The 27,290-nt window shown below is 33.2% G+C and overlaps 1 protein-coding gene across 7 annotated transcripts in view; it reads left to right on the top strand.

The window, feature by feature from the left end:
• Positions 1-27,290, top strand: part of LOC115211793 (roundabout homolog 1) — a 703,622-nt gene that overhangs the window by 512,917 nt on the left and 163,415 nt on the right. For all 7 annotated transcript variants that reach the window (XM_036503450.1, XM_036503452.1, XM_036503453.1 and 4 more), the window contains exons 21-23: positions 9,599-9,663; positions 18,714-18,764; positions 20,151-20,350. In XM_036503450.1, the coding sequence (XP_036359343.1) occupies positions 9,599-9,663; positions 18,714-18,764; positions 20,151-20,350 (316 nt within the window). The remainder of the gene's footprint in view (positions 1-9,598; positions 9,664-18,713; positions 18,765-20,150; positions 20,351-27,290) is intronic.

Genomic DNA, 27,290 nt, shown 5'->3' with positions numbered 1-27,290 from the left:
AATTCAGCTGCCCACTTTTACACTGCTGACAAAGATGGAGCATCATCCCCTTATGTATCAACCATGTCAGCACAAATGTCCTTGGGGATAACCCATTTTCTACAGGTACTTAACAACACCATGATGCCATATTTTGCCCTTTTTGAAGAGAAGTCACTTCTAGTTACATTTGAAGTGTTCTTTGAACAGTGAGATGTCAGTGTACTTAGAAAGAAACAATGCAGTTATGAATAAGAAAATATGAAATTAATACATGCAATATTTCACAGCTCTAGCATCACTCCTTCATAGTCAGTTTATGAACTTTTCAGCCCTCTCTGTTAATGTTATAAAAATATTACCCATCGTAAACAATTTTTACATCAATCAGTATTTTAAGAGACAACAATTAAAGAATTCAAGCAAAAATAAAAATGCAAACATTACCTACAAAAGTAACTTATATGTATAATATGTTACCTTTTGTTACCATAAAAAGGAAAGGAAATATTATTTTTATGTGAGTATTTTGAAAGGATGATAGAAACAATAGATAAAATATAGAGAAGAGGGAATGGGTGAAGAAAGATAACTTAGCCTCTGTTGTGACTTAAGCAATGGTTGAAGATGTAAAGATCTAAACCATAAAGGTGTAGTTAAAGATTTAAATAAGTTTCAATATTCAATCATTTACCGTCAGTATATCTATGATATTGATTTTCATTACAAATAAGATATAATTAGAAATATGTTAGAAAGTTGTATATATTTATTACCTGTCCATGAATTAATAATAGTCAAGATCTGTATTAATTAAAAGTACCTAGATAAAGATTTAATTCTAGTATCATAGTAAGTACTGCACTATTTTTACTAGATCTAGTACTAGCAAAATTGACTGAAGCAGGGAGTAATAATATAGCTAAAAATGACTATCAGTTATTGATCTGTTATTCAGAGCATAAGTAGTGTTATTTAATACTTATTTATATCTAGCAAATACATATTAACAAGGAAATGTTAAGGACATTTTTGCAGTGCAAATAGATATTTTTTTAACCAAAAAAGAAAAGCAAATTATATTTTCCTTGGACAAATTGCAATGTTAAAAATATATCTCAAGAAGTTGACTGTTAGATGATGCTTTATAAAAAGTTTAGTAGTTCAAAAATGGTTCTTGATTGTCAATTCAATGTTTAACCAAAACAGATTAAATTTAGTCAGTTGTACAGATAAATACATCATACACATTCATAAAAGTACACATTTACATTAACTATTACTCTGATGAATTTAGCTACATCAGAAGAAGTTATGTTTTGTGTTACATTCAGTATAGTAGAGCAGGGTAGTTTTATAGCATTGATGCTGAGAGGGAAAAGGCTTATTAAGTAAAGAAAAATTTCTTGGCTATTGGGGTAGCTGTTTCTGAATTAGAAGAATTATACAAACAATTTCTGAATGTGTTTCTATTATTCTAAGGTGGAATACAAGATAGATTATCCTTAAACCATATAAACCTTCATTATAATACAAAGAATGTTAATTCTCATTTGCAGAAATGTTATGGATTCTAAAAGATATTTTCTTAACTAAGTTTTCAGCAACAGTTTTGTGTTAGCTGGCAATTTGTTATTGCAGTTTAATGATTTGTAAGGGTTAAGACAGAGGCAATAGAGATTATTATTTGAATTATTTCAAGGAACTTCTCTATTATACATCAACTTCAACAATAATAGTTAAGCCTAGGCTTTTGAAGAAAGGGTGAAAGTCCTTTCTGACTTTATCTGTAGTTTATATATATAGTAAATGCTTTGTGTTAGTGATCCATCATTCTGATATAGCCACTCTCTGAATCATAAGAAAATTTTCTTTTTTTCTTTTAATTATTAAGTAAAACCAAATGAGATCTGTAATTTCAGCTGAGTCACTGTCAGAATGGTCTCATATATGAAAAGTAGTTCTAAACTATTAAAATCACACTATGTAATAGCCAACTTCCTGGGATACAATTTTAACATTGCAACTTTATATCATAGGATATGTTTTTTAGGATGCCCTGAATAACATAGAATAACCCTATTTCTAAACTATATTTATTATTCACTATATAAATTGATTTTTTTTAATGACCTATTGACTGACATGTGTACAGAAAATATCAGTTTAGTCCTGGATGTCAATCTTTATTTAGGTATTTTTAATTGATGTAAAATTTGAGTATTAATTGTTCATGGTAATAAGTATGAGTTAGTTCCCAAACACACCCATATCTATTTATTCTTTGTTTTTAGTATAAATCTATAATATATATATATATTGGTTGTAAATAATTATTTATTAAATATTAGATTTCATTATTTACCTCTAACAACTGTTTGGATATTCTAACCATCATTTAAGTCATATGACATGCTGGCTATCTTTCTCCACTCTCTCAATATTTTATCCTTTCTCTCTGGCATCAGTTCATAATAACTTCCTTTCATTGCAGTCTTACCAGATATTTATTTCGTCTTATAAAAATCAATATTTGACTTCCCTTACATGATAAAGTAAGGAAACTTATTAGATGTATTCATTTAATATTCTTTCTGTAAGCAATGATTTTATTTATGTTTTTGTTACATATATATATATATATATATATATATATAATTCCATTAATATAAATACTCTAATATTTTTGTAATATTAATATAACCTCTGAAGAGAGTTAAAGAAAACTTAAAGCACTTGTCCTTGTCTAAAGTAAATTTTCGCATACGCACACACATACATGTATGAATGTGTGTATATATATATATATATATACACATATAGGTGTGTGTGTCTATATGTGCATATGTACATTCATGTGGGCATGTGTAGGATTTATATACTCACAAACACACATTACAGTATGCACACAAAGAAGTAAGAATCAAAATATAGATGTGTACATTTATTTTTAACACACTCCCATATGCGAGAACATGAAAGACATTTTCTACAGGATTTGTCTCAGAGATATCTGTCTGTCTTTGTAGATAGATACGCATGTGTGCATATATACATGTATGTACACAAAGTGGTGCACATATATGAATATGTGTACACATGTGCTTCTCTCTCTCTCGGTGTATATTTTTATTTATATACATACACTTGTATATACCTATCTACATATATCTGAGACAAAGCCCACACTAATGCATTTCATATTCTAGTGTTCAGGGACATTTTTAAAATAAATGTACACTTCTTTAATCATTATTTTAGTCATTATGGTATATCTTTTCCTTTTTTTTAATCCATAATCTCTTACTTGATTCAGTCATTGAACAGCAGCTGATGCTGAAGTGACCATCTTGAAGGATTTTGCTCAAACAAATTGACTCTTGTACCTATCTTTAAACGTCTGGTACTTATTCTGTCAGTCTCTTTGCTGAACAGCTTAGTTATGCATTTCAATACTGTATAGCAATGTTGTTCATACACAAGCATCATACTATTTACCATTCACTCTGAGCAAGCAGCTTTTTGTTAAAGATGTAATAGCTCTCTGAACTTTCTCCAGCCAGTTCATATTCTTGCAACTATACCTTCAGGACATCCTCCACTTTTAATTATGTCACCTAAGTAACAGAAATTATCTACTTGTAGGGCTTTCTTGTGTATTCAAGATAATCTATTTTCTGTGTGTTCTTAGTGTTTATATTTATATATATATATATATACTCTTATCCTCCTCATTATATTTATCTCTGTTTTCTATGCTGGTATGGTCAAGAGTTTGTCAGGATTCAGTCGTTTAGAGGTGCATGTCTTGTTGTAATATTTTGCATGGCTTATGTGGCTAGACGCCCTTCCTAACACCAACCACATTTCAGAGTGTACTGGGTACATTTTTCATGGCACCAGCATTATAGCAGTTCACTTTCTGTCAGCAAAGCGAAGGAGCTTTTTCAAGTCCTGTGTTGTCATTGCTCAAATGAATTACCAGTCACTTACATCATGTACATTGGATGACACCAGCATTGTTGGGGTTGCTTTGCAGCCTGCAAATTAAAACTCCAACCAATATTTGTCTATGTTATTGAACTTTTTACCATTAATGAATTAATTATAATTGTTTTGCTATATTTCTCTTTTCATTTTGAGTTGAAATCCTGCCAGTGCAGCTTGACTTTGTTTGTCATACTGTCAGAGTTGATAATATAAGTAAGAGTCAAATATGATAGCAATCTATCCAGCTCAAAATGTTGGTCATGTGCCTATGTTAGAAAGCCTTCATTCTAGGATTACTAAAATAAGTACCTGTCAAACCCTTGAATTGATATAATTGTGCATAATCCACCAACAGAATGTTCCTACTTGTACCTGTGGTGAAAATTATAATTTTCATGATTGCACAATAGCTACTTGTTGCATATTTTGTTCTTAATGACTCTGAGACTAAAACATACTTAGAATTTTGTTAATATTTTATTTTTAACAGAACAGCAGAATTAATTGGCAAAAATGTCAGTTTCTGCAGGAGATATGAATGAAGCAGGTAAAGAAAGAGAGAGAAAAATAGAATGGTTACAATTAGACAAACAGGCAAACAAGTTCTTCAGTGTGATGTTTAAATTATGTAATATAAATTAGCATTAAAAAAAAAAAATCAAAATATTATCAATCATAATACTTGCTCTTTAGAATACGTTAAAATACATTTAGAATACATTTGATATAACCAAACAGAGCCAAGTTCAATTTTAATACTTACCTTTTAATGTATACACACCAAATAAATATATACCTTCAAATATTCAACTTTAATACATACCTTTTATTTGATACATATCTACTATCAATAGTTTGTCCTAGAGAAGAATCCTGTAATTATCAGTAACCAGACATATTGTCCAGAATGTTCAGAATTAGAACATTTGGATGTTGCCTAATTGAATACATGCTTACGGTAACAGCAGTTAGTTGGACAGTTTTACACAAATTAGATGACAAGGAAAAAGACTATAGATGCATTATAACATGCATGGATGTATGTATGTATGCATGCATGTACACATGCATGCATTCATACCATAGGAACTTTCACTTAGTAAATTCTGTCTGGCCTATATTAGGCATGGAAAAGCAGATGATGATGATGGAGATTATGTATGCATATGTGTATCTTTCTTGTTTTCTCTCTCTATATATATATATTTGTATGTGTTTGTGTATATAAATATATACATACATACACACACACATATCTATTGACATATATATATATATATGCACATCTATTTATATACATATGTATATATGTATGTGTTTGTATACATAAATATTTGTGCATATATCTATATGTGTATGTAATGAATTTATATGTGTGTAGTGAAGGTGCATAGCTCAGTGGTTAAAGTATGGGGCTCATAATCATGAGGTTGTGAGTTCGATTCCCAGACAGGGCTGTGTGCCGTGTTCTTGAGCAAGACACTTTTATTTCAAGTTGTTCTAGTTCACTCAGCTGTAGAAATGAATTGTGATGTCACTGGTGCCTACCTTGGATAACATCAGTGGCATGGAGAGGGGAATCTGGTATGCATGGGTGACTGCTGGTCTTCCATAAGCAACTTTGCCTGGACATGTGCCTTGGAAGGGAACATTCCAGGTGCAATCCCATGGTCATTCATGACTGAAGGGGATCCTAGATATGCAAAATGTGGAGTAGATGAAACAGGGACAACTGAAGAAGGGGAATATTCTTTATGTTGTATGTCTTGTTTCTCTGTTTTTTTCGTTGTTCGAAAAAAGTTCGTTTCTGTTCTTGTTTTTATGTCTTCGTTTCTCATTGTATTCAACGTTTTTCTGATGTCCTGTACCCATATATGCATGTGTATATATACATATATATGTAGGTATGTACATATATGTATGTATATATGCATATGTTTATATATTATTTATATTATTATCTATGCATGTATATGCACACACACACACACACACACACAAATGCACATATATAAAGGGTTTTATATTTGTATGTATATAAAATGTTCTGATGTCCCCTCTCCCCCAAGAAAATCTCCATAAAAAAAATCAAAATAAGAAGTTTGAAGTCATGAATTTGGATCAAGTGTCAATTACATCAACTACTCTATTTCATTATTTTTATTTATGCATTTTGCTTTGAAACTCAGGTCACATAAACTCTTGGCAAAAAATAAGTGTGAATGAAACATTAAAGAGGCCTCTATGTAGTCATTTGACCTGTTAGAAATAACAACCAAATTCCCCTCAAATTATAGCTTGCCATCTTAAACATTACAGAAGGGTACATTACATATTGATAGTCCTAGACATCTATAAAGAAAAAAAAAGATGGTATGGTCACAACTGGAAGAATGCCTTTGAATTTAATTCTGCTCTTTGGGGATTAATCTCTGTTTAAACTACAAACTATTCTTGTGAAGAATACTACAAAGTTTGAAAAGAAAAAACAAGTGTGGTTGTCTGGTAGGAAGTTTGCTTCTGGACCACATTGTTCCTGGTTCTGTCCCACTTGATGGCACTTTAGGCAAGTGTCTTCTATTATAGCCTTGGACTAACCGAAGTGTTGTGAATGGAATCAGTAGACAGAAACTGAAAGAAGCCCATTGTATGTGTGTGTATATATCTATTATAATAAAAGTGAAATTTTGTCTGCCTGGGACCCCTGTATTTCTGTCTACATTTGCTCTACATTGACATATCATGCCTTTTTGGAATCAGGATGACCCCAGGATTGAAAATCTGCCCTTCATTTGGTTCTTGAACACCCAACATTGGAATCTGATTTAAAAGCATTTGGGTTGTTATTTCTAGCAGGTAAAACTTGGCTGATTCATGCCATCTTGGTTGGCATTTGTCAGATGATGTCAGAGATCAAGAAGGAGAAAAAGAACATTTGCTTCGATAATTTTACATCGAGGTAGGAACTTTAGGACAAATTGGCAAACAGTTTGAATTCAACTTGGGACTGGAACAATAGAATGATTGCATTACAAAATTAATTCTAATTCCCTCTTAACCTCTAATTAAACACCACGATATAGTCATTATAGATATATTATAATCATGCTATTTAGCTTTCTCTTTAGTTTTGGATCACAGGCCCAATTAGCCCTCCATAAGCACAAGCTTAAAAGTCCACATGGAGTTTGGATTTTAAGCTTGTATATATATACATATAATATATATAATGTATGTATCTATCTGTGTATCTATTTGTGTGTGTGTATGTGTGACTTTATGTTCATCCCCTACCACTGCTTGACAACTGATGTTGGTGTGATCCCTGTAACTTAGTGGTTTGACAAAAGAAACAGATAGAATAAATACCAGGGTTGCAAAAATAAGTCCTAAGGTCGATTTGCTTGACTAAGCCCCCTCAAAGTGGTGCCCCAGTGTGGCCACAGTCAAATGACTGAAACAAGTGAAAGATAACAGATCATTACATAATCCCAGCCAGTAATTGCAAAAGAGTGAGCCTCTACATCAGGCATGGGTCTTACCAGATGTCTGCATAAGTTAAACAAGCTATAGATTAGAGTTTTGCAATCCACAGGGGCCTCAAAATAATTTAAGTTCATATGTTTTCAATTTTATGAGATTTTCTAATGTAATTTCTGAAGAGGCCTTCAAGCTGTATCTAGCTTAGGACCTTACCAAGTTTAAATCCAACATTGGGCATGGGTAGGATTTTTCTAGCAGCACTACTAACAAACATCATATGCTGTGTAAAAAATATATATTACACCAGCAAGTCATAAATATATTAGTCAAACTTTGAGATTATGTTACAAAATTCTTGTAAAATGTTATGATTATATAATTATGACATTAAAGACATAAAATTCCATATGCTACCTGAATGCCACAGATTATTGCTAATGCTTGCTTTTAGTTGTTACTAAGATAGATTTGGCTACTTGAAATAGCAGCCAAGTCTATCTTAAACCAGACATGAGGAATAATGTAGTCTGAAGTATACTGTTGTTGAAGAAAAGAAATCAAGGTTAAGGTCATGACTTGATTGCCTGTGAGTGTAGGTCTGCTACTCATTTAGTCTCAACTTGAGAGTAAACACCAATAATTGCAACTGTCCTCCACTTGGCCCACATAATAACATAGCCTTAAGTAAAGCATGATCTTCTCAGACTTTCATTACTCCTCTTTCCATCCTCAGTCAAATGACCTGAGCTTATATAATTAGAAAAAAAAAATCTTTATTTGGTAGTTGCTTGCTGTTATTGAGCTCCAGATCAGTGCTACTTAAGCAGAACAATGGTAAAATATATTCCAACCATGACCACAATTAGTTTTCCTTTTTTTGACAATATGATAGAAAGGAAATTTGGTTACTATTTCTTACGAGTCAACTGATCATATAGATGCATTCTTTGACGTCAACTTAGTGAGAGTGGTATTTGTGGTGGTCATAATAAAAGGCCTGAATGTCCCAATTAAATGTTCCTGATTAGCAAAGCCTGAAAATTAAACACTGGGAAAAGCATAATTGTTGCAAAATTTCATTTTCTATTTCCTGTAATGTTATAAAAAAAATTTTGTTTTATCATTTTTTTTTTCTTTTACTATTATAAATGCTGTGAGATAATGGTTAACACCTGGTTAAGAAAAACCTACTTAAATCTTTGTTTATGATTGTAGCAACACCACTCTAGTTTTTGCTTATGTATGCCACTAATATTCTTTGAACAAAGACATGAATGAGCATCAAATAATCTTGTTTATTCTTCCTGATAGATTTGACACCTTTGCATCTAAGTAAAGTGTGTGTATGTGTGTGTATTATACATAAATTTTTCTTTCAATTATGAATTCCATCACCACTCCCACCTGTTTCACCTTATGAATACAATTCCTGCTTGTGTATATGATAAAAATTTTTTAAATCAATATGATGATGCATTTGAGCCTTTAATTTTATCTGTGTGTGTGTGTGTGTGCATACGTGAGTTGTTGTTTGAACCACAGCTTTCCTAGTTGTGCACTGTATAATAACAACTGGCGCTGTCTAAGAGTAGTGTCAGATTTCTGTTGGAGGAGATGTCAAATAACAGCAGCAGACACTTTGCTTAGTATCCTTGCGAGATACACAACTGATATTGGAATCTAAGATTAAATCAATATCTCTTCTTCCTGCCGCTACCAATAAAGAGAAACTGTGACAGCAATCATAAAACAGCCACCAATAATAACTAACAGCACTATTGACAACAACACCAATAATAATACTAACAACTCTATTGACAATAACAAAACAGCAGCAATACCATAGACAACCATCACTATTAACAAAACAATGACAGTACTATTGACAACAACAGTGACAGCAACAACAACAACAACAGCAACGACAATGATAACATTTGCAAAGGTAACAGCAACAACAACAACACTACTGATGATATTGACAACAATAATAATCGCAATAACTGTGACAAAGGCAGTGACAACAAGAACAACAACAGTAACAAAGAAAATAATACCAATGGTACTAACAGCACTATTGACAAGATGACAACAACAAAAACAGCATCCACAGTAAATAAATTGTGACTTTTCTTGACTTTTACAGGAATGCTAATGTTCTATCAGCAGAACTTTCACAAAAGGAACCTCAGATGGTTGGCAACATGGCTGGTGAGATTCTACATTTTTTTCTCTCCTATTTTAATTTGTAGCATAATAAATAATAATTACTACTAATACTTGAACTTCATTAATTATAATTTTCTTCATCATGAAATAATTTTGTGCCAATATTTAATATTCAAAGCAATAATAATAATGATAATCTTATAATGGCCTCAAGAGCCCAAGACACTGGCAGCAAAAATTAAAAATATGAGAAGCATAAGATTAATGTTAACTAGCATGGCATTCATAGAAAAATGACAGGGTTTATTTCTGTCTTCTGTCTACTTAAAACTTTGCTCCACTTTTTGTTTTATTTTATCTTTCAGTTATTCTTATGCATTTTACCATTAAAAAAAGTTGCAAAACTACAAGATATGCAAACTATGTTTCTATATCTTACTGTAGTTTTACACCACTTCTCTCTAATTCACATCAAGTATTGACTTGTTCTGCTTGTAATAATCATTACTTTTCTTCTGCAGTACGAAAATAAATAGTTACTCAGTGACTGTGAACTTGGTGTTTTTGACCTGTTGTGTATTTCGAAAGCTGATTCCTCACATTTTTACTCGTATTCTCACATTTCTCCTCTCTATTTCCTTATTCTCACATATTTAATTATATTTGTGTGTGTGCACGCGCACACACACACACACACATATATATATGTACACACACATTCTTCTCTCCCACCTCTCAATGAAAATTTGCTATTACTTCTTCTGTTCATTTTCCAATGTCTTTGTCCCACCCAACATTTTGTTTACTTGCACAAATCTCTCTCATGCTCCCCTCTGTCTCTCTATATATTTATCTATATTATTTTGTCCAGTATTTGCTCAGCTTCCACACCACTTCTATTTTATTGCTATGTTATCATGTTCCCTCTCTAATTCTTCTCCACTTCTTTTGGTTCTTTCATCTTCCCTCATCTCTTACTTTAACATTTCCACAGGCTCTCTTTCTCTCCCTGTCTGTATTCCAACCACTTCCTTATATTTCACTGTTTTATTTGCTCATTTGATTACTTGTCACACTAGCATTTTAGAAGTTGATTGCTAGCTATTTCTCTTCCTCCCTTCCCCCACCCCCTTTCTCTCATACAAGGCTTTTTCCCATCTCATTCATCATTCTTCTCAATACTGCCATTGCTTTCTACCTCCATATTTTTAAAACATAACAGAAAGATAAACCAAAGGACAAAACAGTCACAAGGCCCTATATATATATATATATATATATATATATATATATATATATATATATATACACACACACACACATGGGGTGGGGTGTATTATCTTTACTGTCCAAGTTGAGGAGGTACGGATTTCTCTTCCTTGAAACAGAATTAGGTACATGATAGAGAAGAGGCATATAAAAGTGTGTAAGGTTAACAAGAATGTTCAGGGTTAATAAATGTGCTTAAGGTTAACAAAAATGTTCAAGGTTAATAAATGCCATTTGAGAATGCACTGGCAATGTTTATAGATCCTATTACTCCTACTTTCTGGACCATCTTCATGTCTGTCCTTATAGGTAATTTGTCAAAATCTTTACAGTAATGGTTGTGTATCATTCCAGTTGTGTCAGTTACAAATGGAATGATAAGAGATATTCCTTAAATGCCATAATGTTTCCTTAGCTTTTCAGCTCTCACCTGCCTCACAATTTATTTGATTAGATTTATATTTGTTGTTATTGTCATTTTGTGATTGGAGAATGTCAGGATTATTTTATGCTTATTTTGTGGTTTGTCTATTTGAATCTTCTTGAACAGTACTGACCTGAGGACAACTATACAACAAAATTAATACATGTATTTGCCAATGAAGAGAAAATACACCACAATGAAGGGTCTTCAACATTGTAGTGTGATCTACTAGAAATAGCAGCAAGATCTCATATTACATCTTGTTATGTTAAATACAGAAAAGATTCATTAAATAATGTCGCCTTACATAAAACTAAAAAGGCATGATGGTTATGATTGGTATACCTTTGATAACACATCTGTTCAATCAGGTTTGACCTGGAGCTGAGCAACTGCAACAACAGATGTGAGGTCAGGATTACCTAATCTGGATTGATTGGTTAAAAGAGTTGGTGTTTAGATGGCAACTAAAGCACATGCTTTCCACTGCAGTCTATAGATCTTTGAACTTTCAAAGCACACACTTTCCACTCATGTCCATCTGATCTATTCATTTCTCCTTTAATAGCCATTTATTGTGTCTCATCTCCCTTATCAAGCATCTAGAACACTTTCTTAATCTTTCTTCCCTACTCACACAATGGTTTTTTCCTTGTGAACACCAACCTACAAGCTGTTCAAACTGAACATAAACCACATTAAGCTCACTGGTCTAGGAGAGCCTGCAAAAGTCATGTGCCATACCCATCCTTCACTCTACCATTGTGGTAAAATTAATACTTTTCTGTAAAGTGGTTGACATTAGGAAGGGCATCCAGCAATAGAAACCATGCCAAAACAGACTGGAAGCCTGAACAACTCTTCAGCTGGTCAGCTCCTGTCAAACTGCCCAATGCATGCCAGCATGAAAAAACAGACATTAAATGATGATGACGATTACTACATCTAGACTTGAAAACTCTGTGAGTTATTAGAAATGATAGGTTTCACAATTTTTTTATAGTCTCTCATGTTTAATCCTTTAGCATTTAAACAGGCCATATCTGGCCCAAATATTCTACCTGTTGTTTGTTCATACTGGCCAGATCTGGCATCTCACACCTACCCTTCAATGTCATTCTAAAAACAAACAATCACATCATTGAAATTTCAATGCTACAAGATAATGCATGATTAATTAAAAACAATGTAAATAAATAAGGATTATATTTGACAAAGCAATCTGAATGCAAAAGGGTTAAGCTGACTACCCTATGAAATAGTATTATTTTTCAGGATTAGAACATTTAGCTATGATAGGGTGTGTTACTCTCAACAAAATCTCATGAGATTCTCTTTACAGAAGAGGTTCTCAAACATTTTGGGCCACTACTCCTATTTTTATGTATAAATAAAAATTTTATATTTTACTAATTTATATATACTACCAATCATTTGATATTTAGTATCTTATATAATTTGTATACAATACTATAATAATATTATAAATTCATATGCATCCCCCAATCCACTGCCTTTCTCCCATTGCCTACTTTTTATCTACCACCCTCTTAGACACTAACACCCACCTGGAACCTCTCATCGCCCACGGGTGGGGGCCATAGCGTCCACTTTAAGAACCTATGCTGCTACTAGGAGCACTCTGTCGGTTACAACGGCGAGGGTCCCAGCTGATACGATCAACAGAACAGCTTGCTCATGAAATTAACATGCAAGTGACTGAACAATCCACAGACATGTGTACCCCTAACATAATTCTCAGGGAGATTCAGCATGACACAGAGTGTGAGAAGGCTGGCCCTTTGAAATACAGGTACTACTCATTTTTACCAGCTGAGTGGACTGGAGCAACATGAAATAAAGTGTCTTGCTCAAGGACACAGTGTGTCAACGGGAATTGAACGCACGACCTTACAGTCGTGAGCCGAATGCCCTAACCACTAAGCCACGCGCCTTCACAGCCAAGTGCCTTCACTGCTACTGCTACATTATCAAAACCACATCCTGTAGAGGATTGACAAAAATCCACCTGTCACTGACACACCATTCACTAGTTAACAGACACACTATTTCTCCTCTGTCTCTTCTACCACTATTGCATCAGTTTCTGCTCTGCAGACTACTACTTCCAACCAGTCCTAACTCTAATTACTATTCTATCACACCTCATGAAAATAATTCTGGAATTCTTTCTTCTCTTCCCACGTTCTTATGCAGACATTAACCTACAGAAGTTCATGTTGAGCAAGATCTGTAATTTCTTAACCCCTCTTACAGGAATATCACGGAAGTCATTGATGCTGCATCGCCTTTGAGTAAATAATAAACCATGCTCAAATATTTCAGAAACATTAGTATAATATTTCCTTTGCATCAGACTCAACCTAAAATATCAAAAAGAAAAAAAAAAAAACTCAGGATTCTGAAGTGTGCTTCTGATTTTATTTCTTTTTACTGCATTTGGTCATTGCTCTGCGAATATTTGGGAGTGGGGAGGCAGTCTCTTCAAGGGCTTTTGTAAATCTTATCAACCACAGTACTTATTTTAGTTTGATACTTATTATATCGATCTTGAATTGTTATTGACATAACACCATTATTTTTTTTACTGGTAAATGTGAATAAACAGGCACCCACATATGTACATAATTATGTATCTGTGTGTGTGTGTGTGTGTAGAGAGAGAGAGAGAGGAGAGAGAGAGAGAGAGAGAGAGAGAGATAAAGAAAGATGTAAGCCTTTCTTTTTGTAAGAAAGTAGGATTTATGTTGAAGGAAATTCAACTGCTATTTCTAGCGGGTCAAACTGCTCAGCTATGTTGTGTTTGGTGTTCATGCAAGTAGTTATGGATGTAATGATATTTTGTAGTAAAATATTTCTCAGTCTATCAACTGTTGTTCTTTTGAAACTTTAACCAGTACCTTCAATGTGAGCTACTGTCTCTTGTGTTCTCCCCTGATTGATTTCTGACTACAAAATGCAATCACTTTACATCAAGAAGAGGATCTTCTGTGGCCACAGGCTACTTGAAATTAGTCATATATTCTCTGTTTGGATCTCTTACCAAATCTGAAGATGAAATTGAACAAGTATTCCCAGCTAATTATTATTTTAAGCCCATAAATCCTACTATATACAATCTCTTAAATCTATTTGCCCAAGGCTTTATACCTAATAACAACAACAAAAATATAACACACACTCTACTTCGAAAGATTACGTTATATGGTTGTATATTTTGTTTGATTTTTTTGTTGTTGTTGGTTGGAGTTTTTTTTTTAATATATGTTTTATTTTTTTCTTCTCCAAATACCTCTGTATTTTGGTGTTGTTTCCGTATGTTTAGAAAATTTCTGCTTGCAATCATATAAATGGCTAAAATCAATACCACTAGAGAACAAGTGAGCCCTACACAGTAGAAATAATAACAATCTCCACCACCACAACCATCACTGGCATCTCTTCTCTCCAGACTTTTTAGTAAGACATATGATACAACTGCATTAAATGTATGAATTAACCCAAGGCTAAATATAAAATAACCAAAGTAGCCTTTATTGTTAATTTAATTGGTGTATTGATTTCTAAGTTTTGCATGGCAGAGGCCACACATTTGCATATGGAGGGAAGATGTACTCAGTTTAATCAACCTCAGTACATAACTGGTATATATTTTATCAACTTAGGAATTGTAAAAAGAAAAGTCACCTTCTATTGTATGTAAAGGAAGATTACTAAATATTAGAATGCATTTAGTTTGTGCGTGTTCTATCAAGTTTGCCACCTCCTATGGTTAATATTTCTATTGAAATGCACTGCTTATTTCTTGCAGTTGATTTTGAAAATATTCAAGAATTTAAACAGATTTTTCATTATTAAACCATTGTTTGGAATATACCTTAAATGGTCAATGCCAGCGCCGGCTGACTTGTCCCGTGCCAGTGGCATGTAAAAAACACAATTCAAATGTGGTCAATGCTAATACCACCTGACTGGCCTACATGCTGGTGGTATGTAAAAAGCACATGCTACACTCACAGAGTGGTTGGCGTTAGGAAGGGCATCTTGCTGTAGAAACTTTGCCAGATCAGATTGGAGTCTGGTGCAACCTTCTGGCTTACTAGCCCTCAATCAAACCGTTCAACTCATGCCAGCATGGAAAGCGGATGTTAAATGATGATGATGATTCTTACATAAAATTATGATGAAAGATTTTGTAATTTAAATATGCATTCTTTAAAACAAAAGGATCTGAATTGGAGAATTGGAGGTAGCCTCAGATGGCTTAGTATTAAAAGTGTTATGATAGTAGAGTGTAGAATGGGAAGAGCCCAATCAGATGCTTCAGGGTATCTATTCTATCAATTCTACCAGTTCACTGTTATTTTATATATATCAACCTAAAGGATGAAAGACAAAGTTACTCTTGGTGAGATATAATTTCAGTGCACAGAAAGCCAGAATTCATACTTTATCATCATATTTTATGCACTAAACTCTATGCCAATTCACTACTTTCATAGGACAGAAAAATGTTGTCTTTAAAAGCATTGTGTTACTGAGTTCAAATCTCACCAAGGTCCACTTTACCATATAACCTTCCAGGGTTGATAAAATATGTACCTGAAATGGGCTACTGTTGATACAATCACCCCTACTCCACACACAATGCATGAAATTGGTGTCTATTTAAGAAATAATTGTGCTCATCTCTTAGAAAAACACCACTCTCTAGATAGTTTTCTGTTTGTTTATGATATGTATCTTGTCTTTTTTTAATGTATAGAATATTGCCTAGTGTGCCCTTTCTTAATTTTTAAAGAAAGATAGAAAATTATAAAATAATGGCATATGAAAAAGCAGCCAAAAAAAAAATGTTAGCAAAATAACTTTTAAACATTTACAAGACATATATTAGCAACAGAAGCAGTATTAATACCATGAGATAGTACAGGGTGTCCCAAAAGTCACTGATGGGTTTCAATTTTAAATAACTTCCTTAACTTTACAACTAAATGCATGAAATTTTGATACAATACAAAGGACATAATGAAAAGTAATATGCACAAGTCAAATTTTGCAACACTACTACATCACATATGAAAAATGACATCGCTTAAATGGTAGCCATTTTAGGCTGCACACGCCTGTACTCTTTCCAAAACTTGCACCATAACACCCTCAAGAGTTTCAGACCCCACTTCTCTGATTTCTCTGTTGCTCCAGGGTCTCCAGATTGTTGACATAAACCCTCTCTTTCAGGTATCCCCACAAGAAAAAAAATCAGGGCTAGTCAAGTCTGGGGAACATGAAGGCGATTCAAAGTAGACCTCACACATGATTCCAGCAAGATGAGCCAACTGCTCATACTACAAGAGAAACAATGCAGTTGCTACAGCAGTGCTTTGGAGAGAGAATTATCTCCCGCTACAGGAATGTCAACTGGCCTTTACGTTCCCCAGACTTGACTAGCCTGGATTTTTTTCTTGTGGGGATGCCTGAAAGAAAGGGTTTACGTCAACAAACTCCACATTCTGGTGCAACTGAAGGGGAACATCAATAGAGAAATCAGAGAAATGGGCTCTGAAACTCTTGAGGGTGTTATGGTATAGGTTTCAGAAAGAGCACGGGTGTGCGAAGCAGAAAATGGCTGCCATTTAAGCCATGTCATTTTTCATATTTGATGTAGTGGTGTTGCAAAATTTGACTTGTGTATATTAATTTCCATTATGTCCTTTTATATTGTATCAAAATTTCATTCAAAGCTTAGGAAGTTATAAAAAATTGAAACCCATCAGTGACTTTTGGGACACCCTGTATTTATCTCCACTTAAATGTGGATGTTCTGTTAGAACAAACTTATACTGCAGTAGTTGCCATGAGAGAAACCGAAAGCCAATATGAGAGTTTCTCTTATGGTAAATACTGCAGTATAGTTTGTTCTAACAGGACATCTACATTTAAGTGGGGATAAACATTTACAAGATTGATGATGATGATCAAAATAAATGCTAGTAGAATTGTTGAAGTATCAGGTAGAATGTCTGAAAGTGTTTAGCTACAGCTCTTAACTTTATAAGTTCAAATTCTGCTAAGGTCAATTTTGCCTTTAATTCTTTCTGTGGTTGATAAAATAAATTACTGGGTCAGTTTAGTCAACTACACTACTCCCCAAAATTTCTGGTCTTGTGCCCATGTTAGATACAATTGTCATTATGATTGCTTCCAGGTTTTGCTTCCACACCTGGAATTCCTTTTCTAATTCTACTGCAGCATATTGTAGTTCCCTGAGGCAACTATTCTTAAGTTCCTTTGTTATGGCCTGGAGGACAATAATGAACTTATTTAAATTTTACAAGTAGGAGTTCACCAAGGTTCGATCCTTCCTATACATTAGAGGGCTGAGAACCAAGCCTTGATAAATTCCTCCTTATGAAATTTAGTAAACATTGGTTTCAAATTTTGGCACAAGGCCAGTAATTTCAAGGGAGGTAATAAGTCAATTAAATCAACCCCAGTGCTCAACTAGTATTTATTTTCTCAACCCCAAAAGAATGAAAGGCAAAGTCAACCCCGGCAGCATTTGAACCCAGAATGTGAAGATGGACAAAATGCTGCTAAGCATTTTGCCCAGCATATTAATGATTTTACCAGCTCACCACTTAGATTTAGTAAATATTAGAAAATATTTTTTTTACATGGGGGTTCCCTTAGACATGGATTGTATTTCAAGAGTTCTCCCAAACAGAAACGGTTGGCAGTGGTAGTGTAGTGTGTGTCTTGTGTGATTTATGTTCTGTAATTGGATAATGAGTGTAATGAGAATTTGTATTCTATATCTTGTGTTATATTATTAAGGAGTGACTGTATAGAGTAATGGCTCTCAACCATGGTTCATATGACCATTGGGGACCACATAATTTTTTTTTGTTAAAGCTTATGTGCAATAAATTGATTATACTTTTACAATACATGAAATATTTTAACAACATTTTTATACAGTTCCTAATATTTAATCATATAAATATAATAGGAGTTTTTAAACACCAAATGGCAGTGGAGGGAAGAGGTCCAGTAAAGTAAAATAGGAATCAAAGAGGTTCATAGGTAAAAAATGGTTAAGAAACACTGGTGTAGAGTATATCTATGTGTCTTGTGTTATATTGATGGGTGGCAGTTTTGTAGAATGTATTGTGTAGATTATACAAGAAAGTGAACTGTCAGTTACACTAGTAAATTAAGTGTCTTGGGTACATAGCTGAGTTAATAAATTGACTATATGTAGATTTTGGGCCTGATATAGTTTTGAGTTCTTGTTCTATATTATTTTTTTATGGTTATTATTTTTTTTATATGATTTTGTTCTGTATTATAAAATACTGAATTTATCAACTTTCAGAATATCATGAAAATACGTTAAGACTATGTCATGATCCAATATACCAAAAGAGTAAGTACAACTTTACTTTACCATTCTAACTCCCTTACTACTACTACTACTATTATTGAAAAACAAAGAAACTATAGACAAAGCTAATGAACAACAAGCCAGTTGGTCAGCAAGTCATGATTTACTATCAGCATTATTTATTGTGATCTTAGACAAGATGCTTAACTTTGAGTTGTCTAGATCAATATTTTTGTTGTTGTTCAATACCATGTCAACTTTGAAAAGTGGTACTCCAGTGATGTTAACCCATGATGTTTTTTTTGTTTTTAAAAAAAAAACAGTAGTATGATTAATGTAGGATTTAGCTACTACATCTAACAAGTCAGTTGATCATATAAAGGCTTATGTTGTTGGTTGACCCCCGAGTCACAATGATCAAACAGATCTATAATCAAATGCATCTCAGTCATGACCTTTCCAACTCATTTTTCAGACTTATATCTAGGACTACTCTTTTAATACATAAAACATGATGGACCATGATCATGGCCGTTGAGCACTATCACTCAAAAGCTCCAATACCCACCAGAATGCAAGAGGGTTAATAGTTCAACTAATGACTTTTCGGATGATGTAAAACTTGCTACCGTTATATACTAAGAAGATATTTTAACTATTTTTTGTTTTTTGTGTGTGCATGGTAGTCTCATTTTCATAAAATGTGCTCAGCACTCCATGCTATGTAAGTGGAAATCCCAGTGCTTTATGGGTTAAAGATGGTAAAGTGTAACTTTACGGAAGATTTAGATGCTATTTATGCAGTGGGCTCCATTGGTGACACAATTTACATTAAATGAATTAGTTGTGGTGGTACAAATTTAACAGGTTTAGAAGAGCAGCATTTATAGTAGGAACTTCATTTTAATGATTCAGATTTTCAAAATATGAGAGGGATTGAACGGAAGCTTTATCGTTTTACTGGTTTCAGTCACTGGATAATGATCATAGTGGAGCATCACCTTCAAATGCCTCACCAATCATATCAAAACAATAGGTTAGTGTACATAAAGTTCCCCAACATAAACATTGGGGAGGAAGTCACCTGTACAAACACAGACATACACACACGGAGATGTGCACGGTTTCTGTTTGATAAATTCCACTCACAGGGTATTGATCAACTGTAATCTACAATTGAAGACATTTGTCCAAAGTTCTCTGTAAACTTCTTAACCATATAGATGTCTGTCTCTGTACTTATAAATTCCTGTAATAAATACAATGTTTGTGAGTCAAACTTAAGTAAGGCACTCTAATTAGATTTAATGAAATACCTGAGGAATGACCTGAAATAATTTTAGGCATTTCTTGTTTCAAGACTAATTGTATTTATATGCTTAATCTTATACACTATACCTGCTTAATCTCATACACTATACCTTTCAGCTTTGGGTGGTGTTCAGCCTGACCTTACTAACATCATGGATCAAAACGAAATGAAAGATCAAAATCTGTATAACAGAATCAGTATGAATGTTCCTCAAATGAAGACTTTCTACCAAAAACCAAACCCAGTATCTGCTGTTGCACCCTACGCAACCACCACCTTGATCAATACTTCTAACCTTCTGGCTAAACCTCTGCAGGTAATCATATTCATTTCCATTCTGTCTTAGTTGTTTTACTCATTCTCCTTTACAGCAATATGTGTGCATACATGTGTGTGTGTGTGTGTACATATATATATATTATATATATATATATATACACAAACACATTTATCAAAGTTATATTTGTTATACATAAGTTTGATAAGCTCTATGTACAAAACCTTTGGAATTTGAGTCATTTACTTGGCACTGCAGTTAATAAAGAAATATATATGTAAGCATATATTTGTAGATTTAAAGAAAAAACAGGCATGAAAATATCTATTCTCCAATGTTTTGCTGAATAGCTGTGAAACAAGTACATTATATTCTAAACATGCGAACTAGTTGAAGCATTTTTCAGTGAAATTATCTTCAACATAATTTGCATGTGTCTTGAAGAGACTGTGTGGCTGACATTAAGGTTCTTAAGTTAGTGAATATTGTATGCATAAAAGCTCTTTTGCAAAAAGCCAGCTATGTAGTTCTTTAAGAGGAATTATGATCTGAGCAAAGCCTCCCTCACACACAGAAGTTAAAATATAAAGACTGCCTTATATCCGATGTAAAAAATAAAAAGTGATATTGATGTTGATGCTGGAGAAAAATGCAAATGATAAAAAACATCATGGAGAAATAAATGTATTGAACATTGAAACAAGACGCAAGGAAGGAAAACCCATTAATACTACTTTTAAATGTTAAAACTTGTAACCAAGTCTGTATATTTCTAGTTGTAAAACTGCTGACTTGTAGGTCATATATACAGCACCATTTTTTTTTTTCAGATAGCATCTACACAAAAACAGAAAAGAAGCCAAACATGTATGCACACACGTTCACACAAACACACGCACACATACAACTGGCTTTTGCAGTTTCCATCTATCAGTTTCACTCATGAGGTATTGGTCAGCCCACGACAATAGTTGAAGATGCTTGCATGAGACATCACACAGCGAGAGAAAAACTTAAAACAGCACAGCAATATCTTCACCTGCGTGTGTGTGTGTGTTTACAAATGTGTAGATGAAGTGTTATCAAAAGCTTAAGTAATTCATTTGGCTATCATAAAGTACCAGGTCTGATTTCACTGCATGGCAGCATCTTGGGCAGGCATCTAATACCAGTGCCTAAGATTAATAGTTATTGGGTAGATGGAAACTGAATGAAATTTCAGTAGATTGATGGCACCTGTAAGTTTAATGTCCAACATCACTCTGCTACACACTGCTCCTACCTGAGAATTACATCAAGTGTCCATGTACCTGTAATACTTACATGTTATTTCAATAAGCTGGCTTTTGTTGGTAGCTGAGTTGGTAGAATGCCTGAATGTTCATCATTGGAGCTGATGGAGATCCAACAGTATGTGTGTGCATCCATACATACACATGTATATGTATATATGTACAAGCATGTGCATGTGTGTATATGCATATATATATATATATATATATATATATCTTTAGATAGATTATATATTATATGTAAACATATAATATATATGTACATGCAGCCACACATGCATACATACAGATATTTGCTTTCATATATGCATGTGTGTATGAATATATGTATGTTTTAGTCTTTTATTCACGATAATCCTCATTCATATCTTGATATTACATTCTTATGATTACTTTTTAGAAATGGCCGAAAGTAATAATGGCAAACATGAATTTTCACACTATGTCTCTCTCTCTCTCTCTCTCTCCCTACACACACACACACATATATATATATATATATATATATATGTGTGTATATATATAAATAAATATATCCTCTTGTTCCGCCTACACGTACACACACACACATTTACTCATACATACTTGCTCCAAAAATTCTAGATTTACTGAAAGAATTTTTTTTCTTGATTGATACATGGTACATTCTTAGTTTATTGTGGAAAAATTTCTCCGCATGAACATATAAACTATCTTTATTCACCTACACTGTACGGCTATATTTTTCTTGTGTACTGTCTGAAACATTCTTATTCAGAATCATGTTCAAAGACAGTCTCGATATCTAAAGTAGATATGTTTTGTCAGGAGTATATGTATATACATATGCCTGTATATACATGTGATAAGTTGATATGTGTGTGTATACAGGAACAGTTATATGTATGTGTATCCATGCACCATGTCTTTGAATGTTTAATACATGTGTGTGCATTTGTATACAAACATATCATTGCACATAGGCAAATTTGTGTATTGATACATTTATATGTACATGTATGCATGTATGTATACATACATACATACATATATATTTATACATACATGCACACACATATATATATATTGTTGATATTTGTTTTTAGGTTTAGCTGCAATAAAAACGATTTTACTTTGATCTAAGGGGTTTCTCTATACACTTGTACAGTACCAAATTAATTATTCTTAAACAAGAATATTGTTGACAGTGACTTCGAAGCTTCAGTCAGTTAAATAATCATCTGATAGATAGATAGATAGATAGACGGACAGACACATTCTTGCATACATAGACACATATATACAAACACACACACACACATTTGTGCATATCTACATTGATATCAATCAGGTGGTCACAATAATCCAGATTAAGAAAGCTCTCAGTGTTTTAAAAAAAGAGTAATGACACTTGGTGTTTATTGCCTTTTTCCATCATGGCCAGACATAATGACTCAAGGCTCTTCTGTGTGTCATAACATCTGGTCATATTGCAAACAAACATCTATTATCTGTAAGTGTGGGTAGCTCTCTGTCTCTCTCTCTCTCCCTATCTATCTATCTACATATATATATATACACACATATAAACACACACTCACACACTTATGTGTGTGTCTGTGAGTATGTCGATTGCTATATACATATATGTGTAGATATATATGTATCAATTTATGTGTGTGTGTACATGTGTATATTTATATATATGTAGGTGGGTTATCGTTGAATGGATAAGAACTTTGCTTTGTGGCCATAAGGTTCGAGGTTCAGTCTTACTGTGTAGTGTCTTGAACAAATGTCATTTCCTTTAGCCTCAAAAAACATAAGTACTCAGAAACTATCTAGAAACCCATCTGATGAATTCTGGCTGTAATTCAAAGGTTGAAACCTTGTCACAGACTTGTCATACTGATTCTACCTGAGAGTACATTAAGGATACATGTCTGCACAATACTCAGTCATTTACATTCTAACTCAAAGAATGGGAAATTGATTGAGCAACTAAATACTAATTGAAGTCAATGGATGCACATACTCATACACACATATGTGTTTGTATATATGTATATTTGCATTTATATGCATTGAAGTGTGTACATATATATCATCATTATCATCATCGTTTAACATCCATCTTCCATGCATGCATAGGTAGGACTTTTGACAGGAGCCAGCCAGGCAGAAAAACTACCCTAGACTACTGTGTCTATTTTGGCAGAGATTTTACAGCTGGATGTCCTTCATATTTATATATATATATGCATATATATTTGTATTCATGTGTGTGTGTGTATTTATGTATATATACATGTGTGTGTATATGTAGTCATATGCAAGATAAAACTTCTTCAACTGTTACTCTAAGTTCAATTTTTCCATTTTGAAAAGGAGAAAAGTGTTGTATTAATATATAGTCAAAAGTTTTCGCCAGCTTAGCAGATTATAATTGGTCAGTAATACATCAACATTTTAATGGTTATTGAAAAATAAACCCTAAAATTTATCATACATGTATGTATAGATAAACTATGCAAAAGACATGTGCAATTTTTATCAGTTCTGATATGAAAACTTGATATTTTCATCTCTTTAATACCATATGCAAAAGAACATAAGATTTGGTGTTGTAGCTCTTGTTAATAAAGTTCTACTGTTGAATGACTGAATATGGGTACATCTAATGTACCCATATTCCGTCTGCTAATGGTTCTTATTTCTTTATTGCCCACAAGGGGCTAAACATAGAGGGGACAAACAAGGACAGACAAAGGGATTAATTCGATTATATCGACTCCAGTGCGTAACTGGTACTTAATTTATCAACCCCGAAAGGATGAAAGGCAAAGTCGACCTCAGCGGAACTTGAACTCAGAACGTAGCAGCATACGAAATCCCGCTAAGCATTTCGCCCAGTATGCTAACAGTCCTGCCAGCTCACTGCCTTAACTAATGACACGATATATACGGCTATCTAGATGTATGTCATTTACTCATAATATTCAAATTTACCTTGTTCCCCAAAACATCTGCAATCTCCACTTTTTTTATTTATGAAATCTTCAGAATAAGAAGGAAAAGTGTATCACCTATTATATTTTAAATCTTTTTGTTGCTTTTGTTAGTTTTTTATAATAATATTGACTTAGATGTTTGTCATATAAAGTCTTCTTTAATGTTTTTTATGAATTTTATGCTGTGGTAGAATTGCTGCAGTTTGTATGCATGTGCATATGTGTGTTTATGTCAATTCAATTTGAGATTATGCTTCTAAAGTGCAATTTAGTACAAACTGATTTTTGCTTTTTATAAGCTCTGTCAGTATGTTTCTCTCAATGAGATGATGATGATAATGACAATTTTGTATTTTACTGTTACTACTACTACTACTACTACTAGCAAGAGTTGTAAAAATTCAGATTATAAAATTAATTTGAAAATATTTTTTCCTTATCCAGATGTCATAAAAATTAGTACAATATCATAAATTAAGTACCAGGCAAGTACTTGGATCTATATATATATAGGACAGTCCCCTGCCCTCAACATTATGGACATTGTGCCTAAACTTGAGACTGTTTTTATTTGTGGGATTTCTATGGGATTTTTATAGGATCACATCAAAGATTAGGAGGACTAGAATTTGTAGCAGCATTGTGGCTATTTATATGTTGACATGTTCTGATACTAGCGTTTCCTTTGATATGCATAGTGATTGTTTCTTTTTGGTGTTGTTGAAGGAGACTAGCTTGTCATGCCTGCATAGTAGAATATTTTATTGAGGTCTCTCTTGTTTGTGGAGACAGAACAGGCTTGTCACAAGGTGTCTAAGTTGTGTGTGAAGGACACCTGTGCAGAAGATTAAAGAGGAATTAAGGATTCTAGCTGCAATTTTACAATCATCATTTTAGGTTGTCGTTATTTTGTTTTTGTTTTAATGATAATTTTAGTTTTGAAATTATAACATTTAGGATCTGTTCATTAAATTTAACAATCAATGAAGAAATATCTAAAACAAAACTAATAGCATATGATTTTTATTTCTTCAGTGGAGTCCTTATTTTAATATCATAGTTTATTTATTGAAATTTCTAATTTGATTTTTGACAGCTCTAGAATATGGAAGTCTTCATCGTTGTTATTACAAGAAGTAGTAATAGCAACAGTGGTAGTACTGATGTTGTTTCATTGTTGATAGCTTTAGAATCTAAATGAGTTAATCATTATTACCTTACTGTTGTTATGGCTTTGCTTAAATTTATTATTATTATTATTATTATTATTATTATTATTATTGCTGCTGCTGCTACTATAGCAGCAACTGTTGCTATTATTATTCACCATCATCATTGTATTGTTGACAACTTTTCAATAGGGAAAGAGTTAACCATTAATATTATCATTATTGTTGTTATTTAATCATTTTCCCCCGTTATCACCAAAGGAAATTTATTGTTATGTATTCATTCACAAACAACAACAGCAATAAAAAAAAATTGTTTCTATTATGTCTTTTATTTATTTTTGTTTTGTGTCCCCCCACCCCACTTCCCCTATTTTTCCTTTTTCAAAACTGAAATGCTTTTTATTTGAATTTAATTTCTTTTTACCACTCAAATATATCCCATTAGCTTTCTTATACATATTTTATTGATTTCTGTTTGGTTTTATCTAGCGTTCAGCAAAACATCATCATAAAGTAATGATTTAACATATTGCTCTTGAAACCCATAATGAACAAATAACCCCAAACACATACACACACACACACACTAATTTTATATTCATTTTTCCACACTAATATGACTGGGATATTTTAATTTTTTCTGTTTAGGAGGAATTCACCCCCACCCCCACTTTTTTTTTAAACTGGCTGCCTTTCCTGTTAATAATCTGTTAACAATGTGGTTGATATGAAATCTGTTTGCTAGCCTTGCAAACTGAGCCACTAGAATGGTTTATGTGTCTTGCACAAGACAGCAGTCCAATTTGATGTAGTGCTAGGAATAGATTGAATGGTAACATAGAGGTTCAGTTAAAATGTTGTTCAAATTTGACCTCTACCAAACCTTTCTACTTCAATTTTTTACAAAGTGTAGGGATCTCCCTTAAGTTTTGCAGAAATACATTAAAGAACTGTGGCACTTTGAACCTCTAATGTCAGTTTGGTGGTGGGTGCTTCCATGTGATTAGCTTAACCCTTTTGTTACCATATTTCTGAGGAAATCCACTGTCTTTGTTTCAATTAATACTGAAAATAATGAAAAATTTTGAAAATAATTTTGTCCTTATAAAACTGGTGTTTAGAACATAAATTAATATGGAATATTGTTGGAAGGTTTCAACTAAGATCACTTTAAAACAAGAACTTTGCACCATAGAACTAAGGACGGTTGCAGACAGGTTGGTATCAAAAGGATTCAACAGGTCTTATCTGGCCAAAATATTCTCTCTGTTTTATTTTCAAAGTGACAGGATCTGGCCTCTCACACCTACTCTGCAATGTCATTTTAAAAATAAACAATCATAGGTGCAGGAGTGGCTGTGTGGTAAGTAGCTTGCTTACGAACCATACGGTTACGGGTTCAGTCCCACTGTGTGACACCATGGGCAAGTGTCTTCTACTATAGCCTCGGGCTGACCAAAGCCTTGTGAGTGGATTTGGAACTGAAAGAAGCCCATCATATTTATGTATATATCTATATATGTAT

The sequence above is a fragment of the Octopus sinensis genome, linkage group LG5, assembly GCF_006345805.1.
Source record: "Octopus sinensis linkage group LG5, ASM634580v1, whole genome shotgun sequence".
Classification (NCBI taxonomy): domain Eukaryota; kingdom Metazoa; phylum Mollusca; class Cephalopoda; order Octopoda; family Octopodidae; genus Octopus; species Octopus sinensis.
Note: the sequence above shows the minus strand (reverse complement) of the source record. Positions and strands in the feature narration are given on the sequence as shown.